Source organism: Gigantopelta aegis, chromosome 6 (genome assembly GCF_016097555.1).
Source record: "Gigantopelta aegis isolate Gae_Host chromosome 6, Gae_host_genome, whole genome shotgun sequence".
In the NCBI taxonomy this organism is placed as follows: domain Eukaryota; kingdom Metazoa; phylum Mollusca; class Gastropoda; order Neomphalida; family Peltospiridae; genus Gigantopelta; species Gigantopelta aegis.
Genome location: NC_054704.1, coordinates 55,165,719 through 55,186,993, shown reverse-complemented (window position 1 = coordinate 55,186,993; position 21,275 = coordinate 55,165,719). Strand labels below are relative to the sequence as shown.

The 21,275-nt window shown below is 41.6% G+C and overlaps 1 protein-coding gene across 1 annotated transcript; it reads right to left on the bottom strand.

Annotated features, from left to right (window-relative positions):
• Positions 1-576: 576 nt before the first annotated feature.
• On the bottom strand, positions 577-21,229 carry LOC121376425. Its single transcript, XM_041504289.1, has 4 exons — positions 21,125-21,229; positions 18,820-18,975; positions 7,683-7,844; positions 577-711 (listed from the first exon to the last, which is right to left on the bottom strand). Exons 1-4 carry the CDS (start codon positions 21,197-21,199, stop codon positions 694-696), a joined length of 411 nt encoding a protein of 136 aa, XP_041360223.1. The 5' UTR covers positions 21,200-21,229; the 3' UTR covers positions 577-693.
• Positions 21,230-21,275: the final 46 nt, after the last annotated feature.

Below are 21,275 nucleotides of genomic sequence, written 5' to 3'. Positions count from 1 at the left end.
ATTTTGAAACCACTCAATGTTTTCATACTATGAAATTGTATTACAAAGTGATGGTACTTTTTTATCAACAAGGCTGAAAAACATGTTATAACGTGATTACAGAGACCATCTTGGCAGTCAACAATGCTGATTTTATTTTAATGTTATATTTCATTGTCCCAGAAAAAACACACACTCCTTTCACTGTCACGTTGTTAGCTGTTTGTAGGGCCTGGAAAAAAAGGAGAATTTTTCATAAGAAATTTTATATATTTATCTTTTTAGGTCTAATTAAAAAAGGTACTGATAAATAAGTAGCAGACAAAAAAAGTAAGAAGGAAATATTTAGAAGATTTTTTTTGCTGATTGTACATATTGATAATTCAGGGTGAGATATTTCATTCAGGACTACATAACAGTATCACTGTAGGCATTTATTAGTAGCTGGTTTTCATATACCGGTACTATATATTTTACACTGATACTTTCTATTAAAAAAATAAATTGGTAATTATGAATAATTCTACATCGAATAACTATTAATTAACAAATTACTTAATTATACGGTTACCTTTCCGCATTATCTAACGAGGCTATCAACTTCTTTAAATCTTTTGCTGATCCAGTTCAAGAGAGACCATCTTGTTTTTATTGGCACCATTTTTGACCTGAAGATCGAGGTTCAACAAGGGGGTTTGTAATGAAGATATCTTATCACTTGGACATAACTAACTGAAAATGAAAAACAAAACGTAGTGAAGAATAATTTACCATCTAAATAAAAAAGTAATGTGAATATACTTGAAGAAAAATTATATGAGCTGTCACACAAAAAACAAAAACCCGACAACATGGTATGTCAAAAACCAAGTAAAGTGGCTAAAAGTGTGATGTTGTTTTACTTTAATATTGAAAAAAGCAATACCATTGATGCTGTAATTTTACAAGATATAATAAGATGGTGGGCTAATACCTGAGATTAGGTGGGGGAGGGGTTTACGGTTATTACTTATTATTTGCAAAAAATACATGTATATATCCCCCCCAATTAGTAGCTTTCCCATGTGACAGTTTACTTATTAATTAGAAAATTTGTTTCTAATTTTCATTATTATTCATACTTACCTAGTGCAGCACAACCAAATATGCTATTCAACCTGAGTCATACCTACACACTGCAGAATTCTCTCCCTTGCCGGATATGCGCAATGCTATCCTTGCACGGGCTACCTGTAACTTCATTCTCGGTATTCAAAGTCCACCCACCGAGGGAAAGCCTCATAGGGGTGGGTGGAGGTATAGTTTGTTTGTGCTAGCACTAGGTAAGTATGAATAATAATGAAAATTAGAAACAAATTTTCTAATAGTCTTATTCAACTTACTGTGCTAGCACAACAAATATGCTATAACGGACGTGCAATGACACCGTTTAGAGCACGTTGAATTCAAACATTAATGGGAGGAGGTAAAGAAAATAGAGGCTTACCCGTACCCCAAAAGCTCCTTTGAAGTAATGACATGGAGATAGGACGAACCACGACATACGGTAACAAGGAGTCAAAAACTTTTGGGAATAAAAAGGGGGCTTCCCAAAGAAAAAACTCATCCCCATGAAAGGGAGGAAAAACATCTCCCCAGGGAAAGGAAATGGTAGACAACACTACAAAAAACCCCCATCCCTCAGAAAAGGGTGGAGTGTTAAACATGTCCGAAGCGTGAATCGATGGCAGTCGGACAGAAAAGAGGTCGACCCCTTTCCGTTGCCCTGCGCACAGACACGACGTGTTGAGCCGCAATGACTGTCTGGATCCTACGCGTACCGTCAGGACCAACCGCCATATCCCGGAAATAGAAACGGTCAAAAGTGTGCCGCCTTTCCAAACCCCTGCATTCATGACCTTTATAATATCTAAAGAGTCATGAAATTCAGGGAAGCAGAAATGGCTCGGATCTCATGTGGTTTAACAGAGAAATTCCGTAACACATGATCACCCGCCATCTCATATGCTAGCTTGATGGTAGCTGCTATCCATCGAGACAAAGCATTTTTTTGACATCACCCGGCCTAATGGTATAAGAAATAAACAATCTCTTTTTACCCTGCCGCCGGTTTTTCGTACGCTGCAAATAATACTTCAATGCTCTCACCGGGCAAAGAAGTCTATCCGAGTTATCAGATGACAGTGTACGAGATAAACTGTGAATGACAGTAGGTGGAAACTCTTCCCCTGGAGACTGGTTTTTAGCAACAAAGATAGGGTCGGTACGTAAAGTGACAGACCCGTCCGAATTGTAATCAACCAAATCATGCAAAAAAGCATGTATCTCACTGATCCGACGACAAGCTGCCAGTGAAACCAGAAACAGTCTTCCATGTCAAGGCATGGCAAACTAGCAAACCTCAACGGCTCATAAGGCGCACCCTTAAGAGCATGCAACACCAGAAAGACATTCCATTTCGGAATAATGGAAGGTCGTTCAACCGTGGATTGTAATGATTTAAGTAAATCATGCAACACCAAGTTGGTAGAAAAGTCACGACATCCACACTGTTTAAGAGTAGTGAAAATCGCAGCTCTGTGACTTTTCACTGTCGTGACTTTAAGTTTCCTTTCTTGGACCAACGCCAGAAAGTACTCCGCTAAATCGTTGACAGTAGGCGATAAGGGATCGAAATCCCGTGCGTTCGCCCAACGAACCCACATACGCCAGTGACACTGATAAACCGACTCGGTAGAATTGCGCTTTGCTGAAGAGACGAGATGCGCAATTCTTGTCGAAAAACCTCTGCGTCGCAAGGAAGCCCTGATAACCTCCACGCGTGAAACCGGAAGACCTCCGGCTTCGGATGCCACACCGTCTGACTCAGTCGCTGGCTGAGTAGATCGGACAACACTGGTAATCGGAATGGGACTGCCACTAACAGTGACAGGAGCTGTGGAAACCAGGGCTGCGCCACCCACAGAGGAGCTATCAACGTCACGTGACAAGGTTCCTGGACCACTTTGGTCAACACCTTGCCGAGTAAGACAGGAGGAGGGAAGGCATAAAAATCCAGTCCCGTCCAATCCATACTTAACGCGTCGTACTCCAACGCCAATGTGTCCGGTACCGGGGACACGAACACCAGCAATTGGTTGTTCAACCGTGTGACAAAACATGTCCAACTGTGGACACCCGAAGAACCGCTGCGACCACCCCTTTGTTCAACATCCACTCCGTCTGAACAGGGGTATGTCGACTGAGGGCATCTGCTAACACATTCACCGATGAAGGAATGTGTTTCGCCCACAGAGTGGTCCCTAGTTGGTCGCAGAATTCCAAAATCGCAAGAGCTTTGCGACCCAAAGTCTCCGATTTGGTTCCACCCCAACGATTGAGATATGCCACTACCGACGTATTGTCGCATCTCAACAGAATTCGACGGTGTCGAAGAACACACCGGAAATGAAGACAGGCACGATGCACTGCCTCCATCTCCAAACAGTTGATATGAAGCTTCCTCTCGGAGAGATTCCATACCCCTGAAATGTGTTGATCCAACAGATGCGCCCCGTACCCGTGCAGCGACGCATCCGTGAACAGGATCAGATCCGGAGCAGGGGGGTGCAACGGAACCGATAGGGACATGCACTTGTCCGACAGGCACTCCTGTATCGGATGAGTGAACCATGGGCCCAGAGGCACTATCGTGTCCCAATTGTGACCGTCCCACCGTGGGGACAAATGCCACTGGGTTGGTCGTTTGAATCGTCTGAACCGCACGATCAATGAGGCCAGAGATTCGAGGTGGCCCAACACCACGTGGAGAGATCGTACCGTAGTACTTTGCTCCCCCATCAAACGTCGCGCCGACGTTTGGAAATTGTGGACACGCGCATCGGTGGGACGAACCGACGCTACCACAAGATCGAAGACCACTCCGAGATATGTGAAAATCTGAGCCGGCGTTAACTCCGATTTCACCCAATTGGGAATAAAACCCAATTGGAGGATCGTGTCCAAAACCAACCCGACATTGGTCTGACACTCCTGTTGCGACGAAGCTGGGATCAACAATCGTCCAGATAGGTATGCATTCGAACCCCTAACAAATGAACATGACCTACCACCACCTTTTTACCACACGTGTAAAAGCATGGGGACTCGTCGCCAAACCGAACGGAAGCACACGAAACCCTCGTACGCTTTGCCCGTCGAACAGGAAGCGCAGAAACTTCCAAAACGCCTTGTGCACCGGGACATGGAGGTATGCGTCTTTCAGATCGATCGACACAGCCCACTCCCCAATTTGAAGCAGGTTCCGGACCGAATGAACCGTTTCCTTTTCATGGAAGGAACATCGACGTAGACGTTCAGTGGCTTCAAATTTAGGATTGGTATCCATTCCCCATTTTTCTTCCGGGCGAAGAAAAGATGAGAATAAAATCCCGGAGTGTGTCCAGACTGACTCTCTGGATGGCCCCTTTGTCGAGAAACTCGGCAATCATACTCTCCACTAAAACGCGCCGATCCGCGGACGGGTAACGGCGGCATTCTCGGAGTGGAAGTAGAGGGGGGCTCGAAGAAAAGGGTATTTTGTAACCGTGTCGAACGACCGACAGAACCCGGGGGTCGAGACCAGGCAGCTTGCACCAATTTCGAAGGAAATGGCGGAGCCTGCCCCCCACGGGTATGTTTGCTAACGGTACCTCCGAAAGCAACTGCCGATCGTTCACGTACCCTCACCCCAACCGCTTACCACCCGTAGGCGCAACGCCTTTGGTGGACTGAGAACGGAACGCAGTACGACGTTTGCGTCCTCGCTTAGCGGAAGACGGGTTGTTACCTGGTTGCCTCCTAGTGTCAGGAACCCTAGGGATCTGAGCCGACTGTAAAAAAGCAGCCTTTTTTACAGAAGGAGGCTTGAACCCCGAAAACGTGGACCGACGTTTACCAGAGGTTGAGGGTCGAGTGTTCGGGACTGGTCGCGACAAATCCTTGTCTAGGACAATATTAAAATCGGGACCGAAAAGTAAATTTTCCCGTACCGAACGTGTACGAAAAAAACGTCTTCGCAACGTTTGACGCACTCAAACCCGCCAGGTAATGGTCACGCCGTAACAAAAGACTGTTCGCAAACAATCGGCCAGATAACTGAGCGATATGCTTAGAGGCTTTTGACGCAGCCTCCAAACAGCCTTTCGCCCTCGCGGGAAGGCTCTCGACAGCCTTATCCAAGCCAAATAGGAACGTACCTAAATGGTTATTAACCTGGAACATCGACTTAGCCAGCCGTTCGAACGATTCCAGATCCGCGATTGGCAATGACACATGCGGCGATGGGGAACAAGTGGCTCGGACACTAGCGGGAACGACCGCCGGATGTTCGAGAAAATCCACCCCCAACGTCTCATAGGAGTCGGCACGAAAAATGCGCGCTCCCGTTAGGATTTTCCCCCACGTAGGCAGTGCCGTTGGGTACTCATCAACACCCACTCCCAGGATACGATCACTGCCAGTGATCAACACATCAATGTCACAAAGTGAACTGTGCGCCTCCTGTGCAAGTGGTAAACCCGACTCCTCACGAGGAGTGACCAAATTCAAAGAACGGTTCCCGAAGGAGACACCCTTGAATGTAGGCTGGGCCTCAACCTGAGGTATAGCGTCCCCGCATACCTGTCGGACCTGGTCCCCTGACAAAAGCCAGAACCGCCGGATAATCGCACTCCTCCTCTACTTCCGAACCGAAGTGAGAGAGAGCTGGGTCAGCGACAGAATCCGGTCCAACCGACGCTTCCTCTGAAGCCAGGTCACTGTCCACTGGATCCCGAAGATCGATATGGACTCCTCCCCCTAATCGAGACGCCCCTGGGGCAGCGTCTCCCGAGACGGAAACAATAGGAACAACCCGAACGACAATCCCTAACTGCATCGTCAAACTGCTGTCGAGACGCAGTTTCTGCTGGTTTTGGCGGAAAACCGGGGGGGGGGGGATGGGGAGCCGCACCCGTCGGTCCCGTCTGCGAAAGCAATGATCCCAACTGAGGCGAAGCGTTCAAAAATTCCACAAAACTCCGAAACAACGTTTCCTGAAAGCCTAACGGTCGTTCCTGCGCCAAGTGCGGAACGGTCGGGAGTTTGCGGCCACAGAGTACCCCCAACCGAGGGGTATCTGCGCGAACCTCGTCCTCTATCGAGTAAAGTCGAAGAGGTAGGGACCAAAGACGGTGCAAACTGTGAGGAGATGTCCGTTGCTACCGAAGTCACCGGACCCTTGGGGTAAACATATGCAAACGGAGGACCCAAACGGGATGAGTCCTCCACCCAACGGTAAACATCGGTCGGGATGCCATCAGAGACGGATCCCGGCATCGGAACAACTGGCTCAGTTCGAAGCAAACTGGCAGAACTCTCCTCGGGCCTTGAGAATGCTGAGGTGCCGAAGCGACTGTCAGCAATCGAAGGCAAAGTCGGGGCCACCTGCTCTGCGGACGAAGCAGTGGACCTATGCACAACGGAGTGCATGTGCTCGGTAACCGATGAAGTCGTCAAAACCGGTGCCGCGACGACTCCACCCTGCCCCCCTTCTGTTTGTAAAGGTAACCGTAACGACGATGGCGACGCCCGCGACGAAGCCACACAAACAGAAGAAGGCGCCGTCACTAACGAAGACGGCTCACGTACCACGGTCACAATAGGAGCCCGGGGGGGGGGGCGCTCCCGAAGTATCTGTAACTGTACTCGTAACACGGACCGAAGAAGAAACACCCTTGTGTTTCCCCCCTTTCCGGACACTTTTAGAAGTGTCTACAGACTTATGGGACCTACCCACTAAGTCCGACTTGCCGACTACTGCCGAAGCAGACGACAAGATTTTGCTGGTACCCGAAACCTGAGTCTGCGAACCGAACCGAACCCACTGGTCAGGAGACCACGTGGCGCAGATCTCACACTGACGGTCTTGAGAACAAGACCGACAGTCCGGACACAACACGTGTGTGTCTTTACGTCGTAAAAGAAATGGACAACCATCTCGCGCACAAACTTTCCGTGCGCTAGCTGTCAACGAACTCGCGTCGGACATGGTAAATTCAACACAGAATTCCCAACTACCAACCGTATGTCAAGTTCAACCAAAAAAAACAAACACAAAATTACAAGTAAAGAAAACTTTTTGCCAAAGCTTAACAGGTGTTAACAGGTGGACTGCAGAATTGAGAATGAAGTTACAGGTAGCCCGTGCAAGGATAGCATTGCGCATATCCGGCAAGGGAGAGAATTCTGCAGTGTGTAGGTATGACTCAGGTTGAATAGCATATTTGTTGTGCTAGCACAGTAAGTTGAATAAGACTATTTATTTGTGTTTGCTTTTTTCAGTCCACTTTTGATGATTTGAAAGATTAGGATTCAAATCATATTTACTACAATTTATTTATGTCTATATTACAGGTAGCAAATAAAAACTCAAACATTTGTAGTAACAAAACGAGTGGTAACATGAATGCAGTTTCTGAAGCTATACTGACTGTTAGTCATGCTCGACTAGTCATCAACAAAAAGCTAACCGGTCTTCAATATTGTATAATACTATTCATGTTTACAATTGCTTAAATACTACATGTACACCCACAGTTATTTTAATCTATGTTCGGCCTTAACAGTCTTGTCATACCAAAAATTATGACCACATATTCATGTGTGGAAGTTATATTCCTTACCTTGAGTTGCCAGTCAAAGTCTGTGAGGACATTGTGTGATATAGCTGTAGTTTCATCCAGGAAATGGCGATGAAATGCATCCTTATGCACACTTATAACCCCATAGAGTGTTGTCTTGGTACTGTCAGGAATGGAACCCAGGTCTTCAAATACCTTGAACACCTTAATAATTAAAAATAAAGAATTGTCTGTATAATATAAAGCATTCTTGTTCCAGGTCTTTAGATACCATAAAAACTTGAACAATCAAAAGCAAAATATTATCTATACAACGAAATATTGTTAATCTTGAGTTGGAAAGCAATATCTGTACAGCAACATCTCGGCAGATTTTAAATTATGGCTATTTGCTGACATTTGCTTGAGAGCAAAATCCACTGCTGAACTACATACTCTACTCCTGCTAAAAAATAACAAGGGATGTTTTATATACATGTACATGTACATTCTTTTAAACATACCACAGCCATTCATATTCGATAGTCAAGGGATAATGGATGATATGGAAGGAAAAAACTGCATCCATCCACTATAAGGAGTCCTCACTGACACTGGAAAAAGACGGGTCAGGTCAGGTCATAGGGTTTAACGTGCACATTCAGAGCAAGCTGTTGTAGCGCACGCCTGTCGTGGGCGCAAGTGCTTGCAGAGCAAGCTCTGTCGTCCAAGACAGAAAGCTGGGGGGGGGGGTAAGGAGGGACCGCCTGCACTGGCAGGTGAGCACCAGTAGTCCGACCGGGATCGGTAGCAGGCGGGGGTGGGTGGTGGTGCCAAAGAGAAACGGTGCGCAGTTTTGATTTGAAGGAATTTTGGCGCGAATTTTGAATGGTCAGTCTAAACTGTAAAGGTAGTAGAGCTAGTATAAGTTTTGACTTTAGTATATCGAGAGTAGCTCGTTAATTAGACCTAGGTGTTGCTGTGGTGTCTCCCTAGGTTGCCCATCGGGCCCTGAGAAAGGGCCTGACCGCTTCTGGTCGTGGCATGACAACCCAGGGGAGACTCGTGCAATGTGGTAACACCGGTGGGTAGGCGGCCGTTTCAGGGGGTCCAGATCGTTATCGGTCTTGCAGCCGTTGTTATTCCTCCATCTCCAAATCACCAAGTACACACCAGCAGCTTTTTGGGGTTTGGGTAGGGTAGGCTGATATTCTTTTGTTCAGCCATTCCCTGGGTGCAGTGCAATTTTTGTACTCGGAGCTGATATTCTTTTGTTCAGCTCCTTATTAGAGTATGTGCTGGGCCATTAACTGGGTGCGGGTGCATTGTTATGATTAGGCAATGCACCCTGTGTACTGTTGCAGAGCATGTTGTTTTGTATGTGTTCCCTATTATGGTGTTTAGGTTGTTCCTATTGTCCTAGCATCCTAATCGAGTGTAATGCATCTAACGTCTTTTCAGAGCCACCACTCCCCCCCTAGCCTTGGATTATAATGAAATACAAGGCCAGAGGGGGAGTTATTCTAGCTTATCTATCTAATTTGAAGGGGGTTGTCCCTTATAGTGTAGTATATTGGTTAAAAAAGCAGTGCTTTAACATATATACATAGTTCGTGAAAAAAATAAATAAAGAGGGTTCTATTTATTGGCAAAGAAATATATAAGTGCATTATATACAGGTAAAGTCCGTGTCCGTGCTGCACACTGTGGCTAACTGAAAAAAGAAAACAGCAATATTATATTAAATTCTTATCTGGTTAAACCGTGTGGTCATTTTCTAAAGGTATTTTGGTTAGGGGGGATCCAAACTTAGCCAATGGGCTGTCGTTATTATGGTGTCCTAATTGGCGTCTTATCTGGTTTCTGATTGGTTATTAGTTTGCTCCAATTAACGGCTCTGCTGTGAATCACAGTTGGGTATAAAGATAGCTATGTTCGCATGACTCATTAATGAATTAATCATGGTTCGAGTTGCTATTTTTGGCAGTAGTTATGTAAGGAGATTGGAGCAACAAACCGGTGGCGATTTGAAAGTAGATGCGGAATGCCGTTTTTATGGACGGGGTGGTATGCGGTCAGACCGCATACCAGAGGATTTGCTAACAGAGGCCCTTGGCTATAAGCCGGATTTAGTGATAATCCATTTGGGAGGCAACGACTTGACACCTGAAACCGACCCGAAGAGCGTGGTGCTACAGCTGGTATCACTGAGAGAGCGGTTTCTAGCAAATGGGGCAGGCCAGGTATGCTTCCTGGAGCTATGTAAGCGGGGCGTATTCAAGAAGTCCCCTCTCATGACTATGGCGCATTTTAACACTATACGGAATGCGGTGAATCGCCGGCTGAGGAAATTAGTCAAGGATGCACTATCCTGATGATTACCTGCCGGATGGGGTTCATTTTGGACGACAGTAGTGTTGTATATAAACCGGCCCTTTTAAGGGCCACCAATTCACCTGAAAGTGAATACCAATTGCAATTTGTTATTTTAACTCCAATCTTTCTCTTTACTCTCCCTTTAATTAGCTTTCTATTTCTACCTAGTCTATGATGGTAATCACGGCTCGGGTCTAACATTCACAAGATACATATATTCATACAAAAATCAATGTTAGTTTTTAGAATATTCGCTACCGACCCACCTTCGGCCACTTTCACTAGAGTGCATCGGGTCCGAGTTCAATAGTGGTTGCAGCTCTTATGAAGGGGCTTACAAGTGGGTGGTTTTGAGTAATCCCTATAAATAATTTATTAGCACTATAGTGGGTCTTATCTTTACCTGTTCACCTTTGGCCCCTAGGTTGGAAAGCATCGAGTAGAGTTCGAATTGGTTGCAGTTCCTTCTTAGGGGCGTACTAGTGAAAGGTTATGAGTGCCTGTTGTTGCACTAAATGAGCACTACTTAGGTTTAGAAATCTCTACCTACCCACCTTTGACCGTAAGTTAGAAAGCATCGAGTTGAGTTCGAATTGGTCACAGTTCTTTCTTAGCGGCGTACAAGTGGGTGGTTTTGAAAATATTAATAGCACTGTTAGGTATTATAGTTTTGGTTTGGTAGCTTGAACATATTGGTAGACTGCCTTAAAGGCTTTATGTTTATGTAATTTATCTGGGTTGAGTATCATGTTAGGCGTAATTGTTATATTTTAGTTGGCTTCGAATATTGAGTCTAACATTATTTTCCTTTGATTGGTGTGCAGTGTGCAATCCAGGAGATAATGTTTCATATCTTCCCGGGAACCGCATACACAATCAGGATTTCTATTTTTAGAGAAAGAGCAGCTATTAAGTTGAATTGATCTCCCTAGTCGGATTTTAGTAATTATTTTATCTATGTAGGTATTAGAGTGTTTAGGCCTGATGGAATTAACTACTGGTTTTATATTGTAATGCCAAACGGATTTGATTTGGTCCCAGCCTGACTGCCAAAGATTAATGTAATGTTTCCTTGCTTTTGACATAAGTTCTGAAATTCCTAGTGGTATATGCTTGATATCAGTTCTGAATGAAAGTGCTGTTTTGGCTCCGTAGTCTGCTACTTCATTGCCGATGATACCTACATGGGCTGGGACCCATTCTAGTGTTACTTCTAAGTATAATTGGTTAGTTATTTTAAGTTTATCATAGATTGCTGCCAGGATGTCTGGTCTAGTAGATTTATTATTTTGTAGAGATTGAATTGAGCTGAGACTGCCTGAGAAGATAACACTTTTAGAGTATTTTTGAAATATAATCCAGTTGATGGCTTCATAAATGGCTGTCAGTTCTGCTGTGTATACTGATAGGTTATCTGACAGCCGGGAATATCTGACAATTTTAGCGGTTTTAGATACTTTTTCTTCTGCTACAACGAAGCCAACCCTACCATTATCTGGGTTTTTGGAGCCATCCGTATAGATATGGACATGCTCCGGATAATTTTCATTAGCTGCAGCTTCGAATAAGATTTTTTTTAAAGGTGGGAACGGCGTGGCATCGGTTGCCTTTTTAATTAAATATGGCGTATGGCAGTCTATAGTTTGGTTAATGTGGTACATTGCCAACAGCGTATTATTTATGCCAGTTTCTATTTCTATTTTATTGGCCGTAGTGGCGAATGAATCACTTAAATTTTTATTGCCTTTGCTTATCATTCCTGGTTTAGTTGTTACTGGGGTAAGTTCTTGAACTGGGTGATCTAATATAAGTGAGTGGATTTTAAGATGATATTTAAAGTGCTGTGCCAGATGTATGATGTATTGAGCTATATCAATCAAGATATTATTTAATATGATTAGAAAATTATAAAAAAAAAAGTAAAAAAATTATATACCGGTATATTTTCCATTTAAAAATATTCCCCTGAAAAACAGAACCAGCTGAATTCGTTTCGGGAATTTCCGTAAGATTTGATCCGTGACGTCACGAAGGGAACTCCTTTCGATAGTCAGCGCCATTGTCCATTGCTTCTTTTGTGTTTATTATGGTTAAACGGCGTGTTGTTGGCGGCTGTAGCAATACAAAAGCCGATAAATTTAGTCTTCACGCATTTCCTAGTAATGTTGCTGTGAGAAAGCTGTGTGTGAATTTGATTAAAACAACGTGGAAATACTGGACAGGAAGAAAATGCCGGAGACCGTTACGACAGCAGACACATTAGTTTCGATTCGTCCGAACTGGCTTGTCGGCTTTAGCGAGATATGGGAATACCATGTTTTATGGCTTTAAAAAAGATGCTGTACCAACAATTTTTCTGCGACACAAAACAAATGACAACAAGCCGACGCCATCCCCACCGAAACGACCTTGGGGTGCATATCGTCAATGTCCCAAATTGCGTTATGCTTTCAACTCCGGTCAGTTTGTTTTCTCATGCACGGTTCGTGCAATCATCGAGATCCGATTTGTTGTCGTTTGCATCTCGTTCATTTGTGAAATTTTTCTTTACAGTTCAAGAACATTAAAACAATAAAGTACAGACAAGTAAGTATCTATAGCCTAGTCCGTCCCATCCTATAAAAATATAGGGTTTTTTTGTAAAAAGAAAAAGAAAAAAAAAGAAGCTAATTTTGTATGCATCTTAGAAAACAATCGACTCAGAAATAAATGACTTGTAAATTTTCCATAGTATGAAAAAAGTCGTTCCCTGTAAAACAGACTATAAATACATTAAATTAATTTTACTATACCTCCCACAGAGAAAACCTGTTTTCATACTATGGAATGTGCTATAAGTTATTTATTTCTGAGCAGACTGTTTTCACAACTGCACACACAAAAAATAGTATTGTTTTGTTATTTCCAAAACACTTTTACTCTCTTTTTTACGTCAAACTAAACTGAAATTATTCACCCAAAAATCATCTTCATAGATTGATGGGACGGACTAAAAGTCGTTTTTGTTTATTTTTTAAAATTAAAATAAGTTATTTATTTCTGAGCAGACTGTTTTCACAACTGCACACAAAAAATAGTATTCTTTTGTTATTTCCAAAACACTTTTACTCTTCTTTTTTTACGTCAAACTAAACTGAAATTATTCACACAAAAAACAACATCTTCATAGAGGATGGGACGGTCTAAAAGTCGTTTTTGTCCACTTGACTCGTAGAATTCAAGAGTTATTTATCGTCTTTTCTACTACATCACAAGTATTAGAACATACAGTGTAACAAAATAATTCGCACACAAAACAAGAATAAAAGTTGTAAATTAGTGGTAAGCTGTCTCCACGATCATTTTCATCGTCATTTGTCAGGCCGGTGGTTCGTCGGAAGATGTTCCAGGTTCAAACTGATACGGTATTATTTGTTGTGTTGCACAAATATTAGTCCAGTCGTCATTACTACACTATTCATCATCGAAAGAAGAATCGCATGATCAAGCTTGGCAGTCGCTGTCGGTCCAACTTTCGCTTGCGCTGGAAGTCATCTCGTGGTAGGTTTCTGTGAAGCGCGTTCCCTTCGTGACGTCACGGCTATTTACACGCAAATGTTTTTACCGAGAATTTTACTCGGTCGTTTCCGGCAGTGTTCTACGGGAATGATGTTTTAATACTTTTATGGGGCATTTTCGTAATTATTGACTTACATATCGGTGTAAAATATTATTGCAATGAATTAAGAAAGCATTTAATTGTGGAATTTGAAATTTTAGTGTATGGTCTGGCACAGCACTTTAAGATGTTGTAATTTCCTTCTGTATTCCAGCGGCATGATGTTAAATTCTACTTCTAGACTCTGGCCACTGGTATTGGAAGGGACTTTAGCTATTATTCTTAACGCTTTATTTTGAATGATATCTAGTTTTTGATGTAACTTTGGTGAGGCACAACTGTATGCCTGAGCTCCGTAGTCTATCCTTGACAGTATGCATGCTTTATAGACCATGAGCATTGCTTCAGTTTGTGCCCCCCAGCTAGTACCTGAGATGGCTCTTAGAAGATTAAGAGTATTTTTTGAGCTATTGATTATTCCATTGATATGTTCTTTAAACATGAGTTTGGAGTCAAAGGTGACTCCTAGAAATTTAAATACTTTAACTCTCGGAATTACTTTATTATTTGAGGCTAATTGATAGTTTTCTAGTTGGGTCGTAACTTTATTGAAAAGCATACAGACTGTTTTAGTTTCTGATAGTTTAATACCCCAGTCCAAGGCCCATTTATTTATTTTGTCCATCTCTTGCTGCATTTGGTTAAACAGTGCCTGGATTGACCTGCCTGTTCGCCAGATGGCGCAGTCATCAGCAAAGAGAGCCGTGTTAAGTGGTTTAAGTGATTTAGTTTTACTTTTGGCATTAAGTGCGTTGGTTATATCATTTATAAAAATATTAAATAAGGTTGGTGAGATGACCGAACCTTGCGGGATACCATTGAAGATTTCAGTTTTATCAGAGAAGTGGCCATTTACCCGGATTGAAATAGATCTATTGTGAATAAAGTTATTAATAAAATTAAACATGTTTCCTTTTATACCTTTGGTTTCTAGTTTTTTTAGTAGGCCTTCCCGCCATACCATATCGAATGCTTTTTCTATATCTATAAATATTGCTAGTACTTTATCTGATTTGCGGAAGGCATTATTAATACTATTTTGTAATCTTACTATCTGATCTATTGTAGAGTGTTGGGATCTGAATCCACTCTGCACATTAGTGATAAGTTTATTTTCTAACAGATAGTTATTGAGTCTTTTATTAATTATTGTTTCTAAGGTTTTACACATGTGTGATGTTAGTATTATCGGTCGATAACTCCCCGGGAGAGAGTGATCTTTACCCGCTTTAGGAAGGCTAAAGCACTCTGCATGTTTCCATGCAGTGGGCATTTGACCCTCCCTCCAGATTCTGTTAAAGAGCGATAACACCACCCGTAGGGCAACATCAGGCATGTGCTTGAGTAGAGTATAGCTAATTTGGTCCGGCCCTGTGGCGGTACTTTTTTTGGCTTTAAGGGCTGTTTTTAGTTCGCTAAGCATTAAAGGTTTGTTAAATTCTAGGTTGTCATTAGTATCATGATTGGTTGTAGGCGTATTATTTGTTGGTAAGGTATTATTTTTTGTCAGTTTATCTAGGAATTGTTTAGGGAAATTTTTATTGCTGCTATTTATACCGAAAGTTTTACTAAGAAGATTGGCCTTTTGTTTATTAGTGGTATCATTTTTATTTTTTTGGAGGACTGTGGTGGTCGCGCGGTGTCCTTGTATGGCTTTAACTTTACCCCACATTTCTCTAATAGATGTTCTATTTTAATCTCGCTACAGAAAGTTTGTTTAGCATTGGTTACTTACTTCATTTTTTGCTATCTTATATTTAGTGTGATATTCTGGTTTTCCTGTTTTTTAAAATATTTTACGCATTCTATTGCGATAACCGCATTTAGTTTTGATTTCTTCCGTCCACCATTTGACTGGTCTATTTTTAGTACTTTGTTTAGTTTTAGGTATGTTTTTTTCGGCGATTTGAAGTATTTCATTAGTTAATTTGGTTGTTGCTTCGTCTATGGTTAGTTCGTTGTCTAATTTAATATTATTACAATCTTTAGTAAAATTATCCCAGTTGGCTTTGCTGAATTTAAATTTAGGTTTAAATATTTCATTTTCTGAGTAGTTAATGTTACATTTGTAGCTAGTTAAAATAGGGAGGTGGTCGCTATTGAGAGCGTTTAACACCTCCCATTGGGTATTTGCACCTATACAGTTTGATGTTATGGTTAGATCGATGGTAGAGGAGCCCACTAAGTTATCATGAATGAACGTAGTGCTACCATCATTGAGACATACTAGGTTATGTACGTTAATAAATTCTTCTAGTATTTCTCCCTGTGCGTCGGAGTTCTGACCTCCCCACAGCGTATTATGGCTATTGAAATCTCCTACCAATATTAGGTTATGATTTGGTTTTATAAGCTTGTTATAATCGTTTAGAGTTAGATTTTCATGCGCCGTTCCCGGTGGGCTGTATACGTTAGTAATATCTATTTGCATCTTATCATTTAAGACTGTGATCCCTAGTACTTCTAGGTTAATATTGATGTCTTTATACTTAACCTCAGTGTGAGGTATGCTATTTTTAATTAAAGTGGCTATACCTCCTCTGGTGGAATTATCTCTATTCTCATAATACGTAGTGTAGCCCGGAATTTTAAATAGTTTAGCTCCCTTATGTTTATTTTTGCTGGATCCAGCTCCTAACCAGGTTTCTTGAATGCAGATTACGTCCGGTTTGTTGTTACTGGTGCTTATAAATTGGATAAGTTCGGCACCATGACCCATAGAGTGGAGGCCCTTAGCATTCCATTGGAGTATGCTAAGGCCTTTTTGTCTAGATTGTTATTTTTCCTGGTGTGTGGAGATGTATCTCCCATATTTGGGTCCTGTAATTAGGTTAGTTTACTATTAGTTATTTAATTATTTAGTTGTTAAGTTTATTTGTGATGTTAGTGATTTCTAACACCAGTTTATCAGTTATGGTTTTTAGCTCTGCTACTTGATTTCTGTCATTGGTTTTAACTACGCTAGCGTAGGAGACGCTAGCTGTTGTTGGGTTTGCCCGCGCGAATGTTGGAGTTATTTTGGGTTTATTATTATTATTCATGTTCATGATTCTCAGTGCCCTTTGGAAGTGGTGGCACCGATTATCATGGGCCATGTGCCTACTCAGACAATTGGGGCATTGTATTTGCCTATTGCATGGGGAATTTATGGAGCTCCTTGGGTGCTTCTGTCCGCAGCGGAAGCAGGTGGGAAGCTCCCTATGTTGTTTGCATTTATTGGCTCCGTGCCCCCACTGCTGACAGTGGTGGCATTTTGCTGGTTTAATTTCATAGGGGAGCAGTTGAAGTCGGCGGCCAATTATGTAAATGAATCTATTTTGGTTTGTTTCTGCAGAGATTAGGATATATCCGTTTGTCCAGGTTGTTGCCGCGTTTATGTCAAGATGAGGATTATTTTTTTTGAGCATTACTTTAGATGTTTCTTGGGGGTGTAGGGGGTGCATCTTGATGAGCCACTGGTTGGTAGGTCTGTTCGGTAGGTCACCATTGGTTCTGGGGTTGGCTCGAGTTTGGGACGGGGTGTTGGTCTGGGTAGTTGGATTGGGGGGGGGCAGCGGTCGGGGTGGTGAGGGTTGAGGTTGGGGGTGGGGTGGTGGTGGCTGTTGTGGTGGGGGTTGGGTTGGGGCTAGGGGTTACGGTAGGGATTGGGTTGGGAGTGAGGGTTGGGGTGGGGGTTGGGTTGGGGGTAGGTGTTGGGGCGGTAGTGAGGGTTGGGGTGGGGGTGTTGGTTACTGGGCTTGGCGAGATGGAGGGGGTATCCTCCTGTGGGGTGGTGATGGAGTTGGTCTTAATCGGTTCTGGTATGGGATCTGGCTGGGCTCCTGTTGTCGCTTGTAGAGTAATCCTAGCCGGGGTGAGGGATGGTGGTGGGCGGGTGTTAGGAAAGGTGACCGAGAGTAGGGAGGGTATGGTAGAGGTGTTGGGTCGGGGGTGGGTTTTAGGGCTTGACTGGTAACTGCATTCCTGTTTTTTGGTCTGACAACTTTTATTGGTTGTTTTTTTTGTACCGTCTTTTTTTAAAGGAAAAAGACAGTGACTTACAGAGCTATATATTAGGGAGTGGGTCATAGCTCAGTGGTAAAGCACTCATCTGATGCATGGCCGGTCTAGGACTGATCCCCATTGGGCTATTACTAGTGTAACAAAGGCTGTGGTATGTACTATCCTGTCTGGGATGCTGCATATAAAAGATCCCTTACTGGTAATCAGAAAGGGTAGCCCACTGCATGGTGGCAGCAGCTTTTCGTCTGTATGGTCCTTGACTATATGTCTGATGCCATATAACCATAATTAAAATATGTTTAGTACATCATTAATTAAAACATTCCTTCTTTCCCGTAATCATCAAAATGACATACTACCAGCTTTGATATTGTGGAGTGAAATGGTGTGGTTAAGCTTTAAGGCTGTATACCGTGCTGTCTTCAGAAAAAACCTGTGCATTTTACCATTTCAAGGGATATTTTATATGCACGTTCCTATATATAGGACGGTACTTACTGCAGCCATTGAAATCCCAGTCATTGGGCACTGGTTAAAATGAGAGAAAAAACTCAATGGGTCCAATGTGGGGGTTTGATCCTATGACCCAAGCACCTTAGATGAGCACTCTAGCAATTGAGCTTGATTCCACCCAGTGGCTATAAGACACCATTTATCTTATGAGTTGTTTCAAAACATATCTAATGAGCAAAAGAGAATTGTACGAAACGGAATCATACACTGAAATGAGTGCAGTATTCTACTTCATCCATATCTTCAAAAACAAGGTTTAAAAGAAATTCTCTGTTCCAACTAGGCACTCTTACTTTCAGTTACCTCGTGTGTGTCATCAACAGCAATCAGTATCATTTGTGAATATAGTGGAAGGCATATGGGTTTAACATCTATGTCACAACTATCTATGTGAGGTCAATCAGATGTCTTTTAAATTGATTACCACATGTTGAATATCACTATTCACATAAAAAAAATTCAAATGGTGTTCTCTTATATGGAAGGGTACAAGTGTACAAGAAACTTAAAATTACTACTTGTGTGTTTTTGATCCAATCTTACACTTGATGCACAACTAAAAATACACTCAGTCTCTTAATATAAAGCCTCTTACATTGTACATCAACTCATTAATTAGTATCTCAATGCAGATTTTTAGGTGAAATATACCTGCTCTTTTGTCCATGAATGTTTAGTTGTTGTTTTGAATAAAGATTGTAGAAAATCGGTCACATTCCACCATTCCTCCAATGTCCACAGCTTTGAATACAGACTGTAATCCAGTGGATTCCCTCTGCAAATATGATGGGCCACATGGTGTGCCAACTGAAAACAAAAAAGGTAATTCCTCTTATGTTAAAGTGAAAGACCCTAATTTTTAAACACTAAGGCATATGTTTCACTATTAGAGTCGGTTTTGATAATTGAAATCATACATTACGTAGATTTTCTTGTTTAGATTATTCATTTCCATACATCCTATGTGTTTTTGGCCATCTTGATGTTTTTAATATCACAAAATGCATTTTGCATAGGTTTTGCATAGGCATCTGAGAAGTAATGGTTATGGAGTCGATTTCTAGTCTATTTTTAAAGGTATTTCACCGTGACAAAGTCACAGACTCATTTTTCACTCTGTTGTAACTTTATCCAAATGTGTTACAGGTTTCTAGATTAACTAAACTTAAATGTTCATTTTCAACGGTTGAAATTAGGGTATGCGCCGTCAAAGGTCTATGGTCCTCTTCAAGCGCTGAACACATTTGGTTTAAACTTAACTTTGTGCTTAGAACATTCATTCTTGTGCATTCAATGTGTTCTTGATTGTCCTAATGTTCAAAGAAGCTCAAGACAGTGTGACCATTTGTTGCTTTACAATTACGCTTTTTAGATATTAATACATCCTTTTTAAACTGTCAGAATGTTTCACCATTCAAAAGTGAAAACACTTTCATGGTCACATACAGAACGTATTTACTTACTTTCAAATTCTGTATTGTGGAATGATACGGTAGATCACAATACAATACATATCCTGATATGTGGATCATGATACAATATGCAGACTGCGAATTTAGCAGGATTCCATTCTTGTGCAAATATCAGATATTCAGTTGGAAGCAAAAGATTATGAGATGGAATCCCAAAATATCTGTATTAAATGGGTTCATGATTCCAGTGGAATCCTAACAACAAATTCCCAAATTCAATGACTGATATGTACCCCAATACTTAATGAAACTGATCCTAGTTATTAGGCTATGTAAACTTTATTTTTGCCAATTATATCTTTCTTACCATTAAAGTACATATTATTTACAATAATGATCTTAAGCTAGCAATTTTAGCAATTTATCCACAGTGTTTGTAATGGCCCATAATTAATTTTATGCAAGAGAGAAAGACCCATACCTACCTCAGGAATTAGGGTCAGTCAGACTTGTAGGAATTTTTTTTAATTTTTTTTTGGGGGGTGGGGGGCATAAGCCATATTTTCATCTTTACATAGAGTAGGACAAGAAATGTATGTAATTTTCATCCTCAAGAGGAAGAGCACAGCCCCACCAGCCCCTCTGGCTCATATGAGCATGTCAGTGACATTAAGACTATTGTATGCATTATGATACGCCTTCCATAAATCAATACTGGTATTGTATTACCGTATCATTACACCTTTAACACATAAACTTTGTGATACATGAAGCCAGTGCACCACAACTGGTACATCAAAGGCCATGGTATGTGCAATCCTGTCTATGGGATAGTGCATATAAAAGATTCCTTGCTGCTAATCGAAGAGTAGCCCATGAAGTGGCGAAAGCGTGTTTCCTCTCAATATCTGTGTGGTCCTTAACCATATGTCCGACGCTAAATAACCATAAGTAAAATGTGTTGAGTGCATCGTTAAATAAACCATTTTCCATGTGATACATGAAATTCACCATGGTCCTTTTGTAATACAATGTATTAATAATTTAAAATGCTATATTGGTAAACAAATTTTTTAATGATTCAAATAAATATCCTTAAACTGACATATATATTTGTTTTAATTATAAACTACATCTTTACAATGTTATTTAAAAAAAAAATCCCACAACTACATTTGTCTTTTAGATCCACCCTATTTTTAAAAATTGTTACACAAATAATACAAAGCAATCCCATTTTATGACGATCAATCATCAAGATCAATCATCAAGATCACTCAATTCCTTTACTGATGTTGTTAAAGCATGCTGTGTCTACGTGAACATTAAGTACACATCGTGAATTTGTTTACGATTTCCTGTAATGGTCACTTCATAGTGGATGTCATAAACGTCAGCCAGTTAGTATTAAAAGTGGGCGTCACCCCAAGCGATGTCAGAACCTCCTAGTTTCGTTTCAGCAGTTATGCTGACTTTGATGTTTATGTTATTCGTACTGTTATATGCATTTAGTTGTCTGGGATCCCAAAACAAATTATGCTTACATCACTTATTTCACTAGAAGTGCATTTATTCAGCGAAGCATTTACATCTTCTGCAGAAGTTATGTGCGCCGCCATACTTGTTGGACCAGTGCTTGGTACTTTATAACAACTATTTCTATTGGAGGAATCAGTCGGGAACAACCAATTGAAA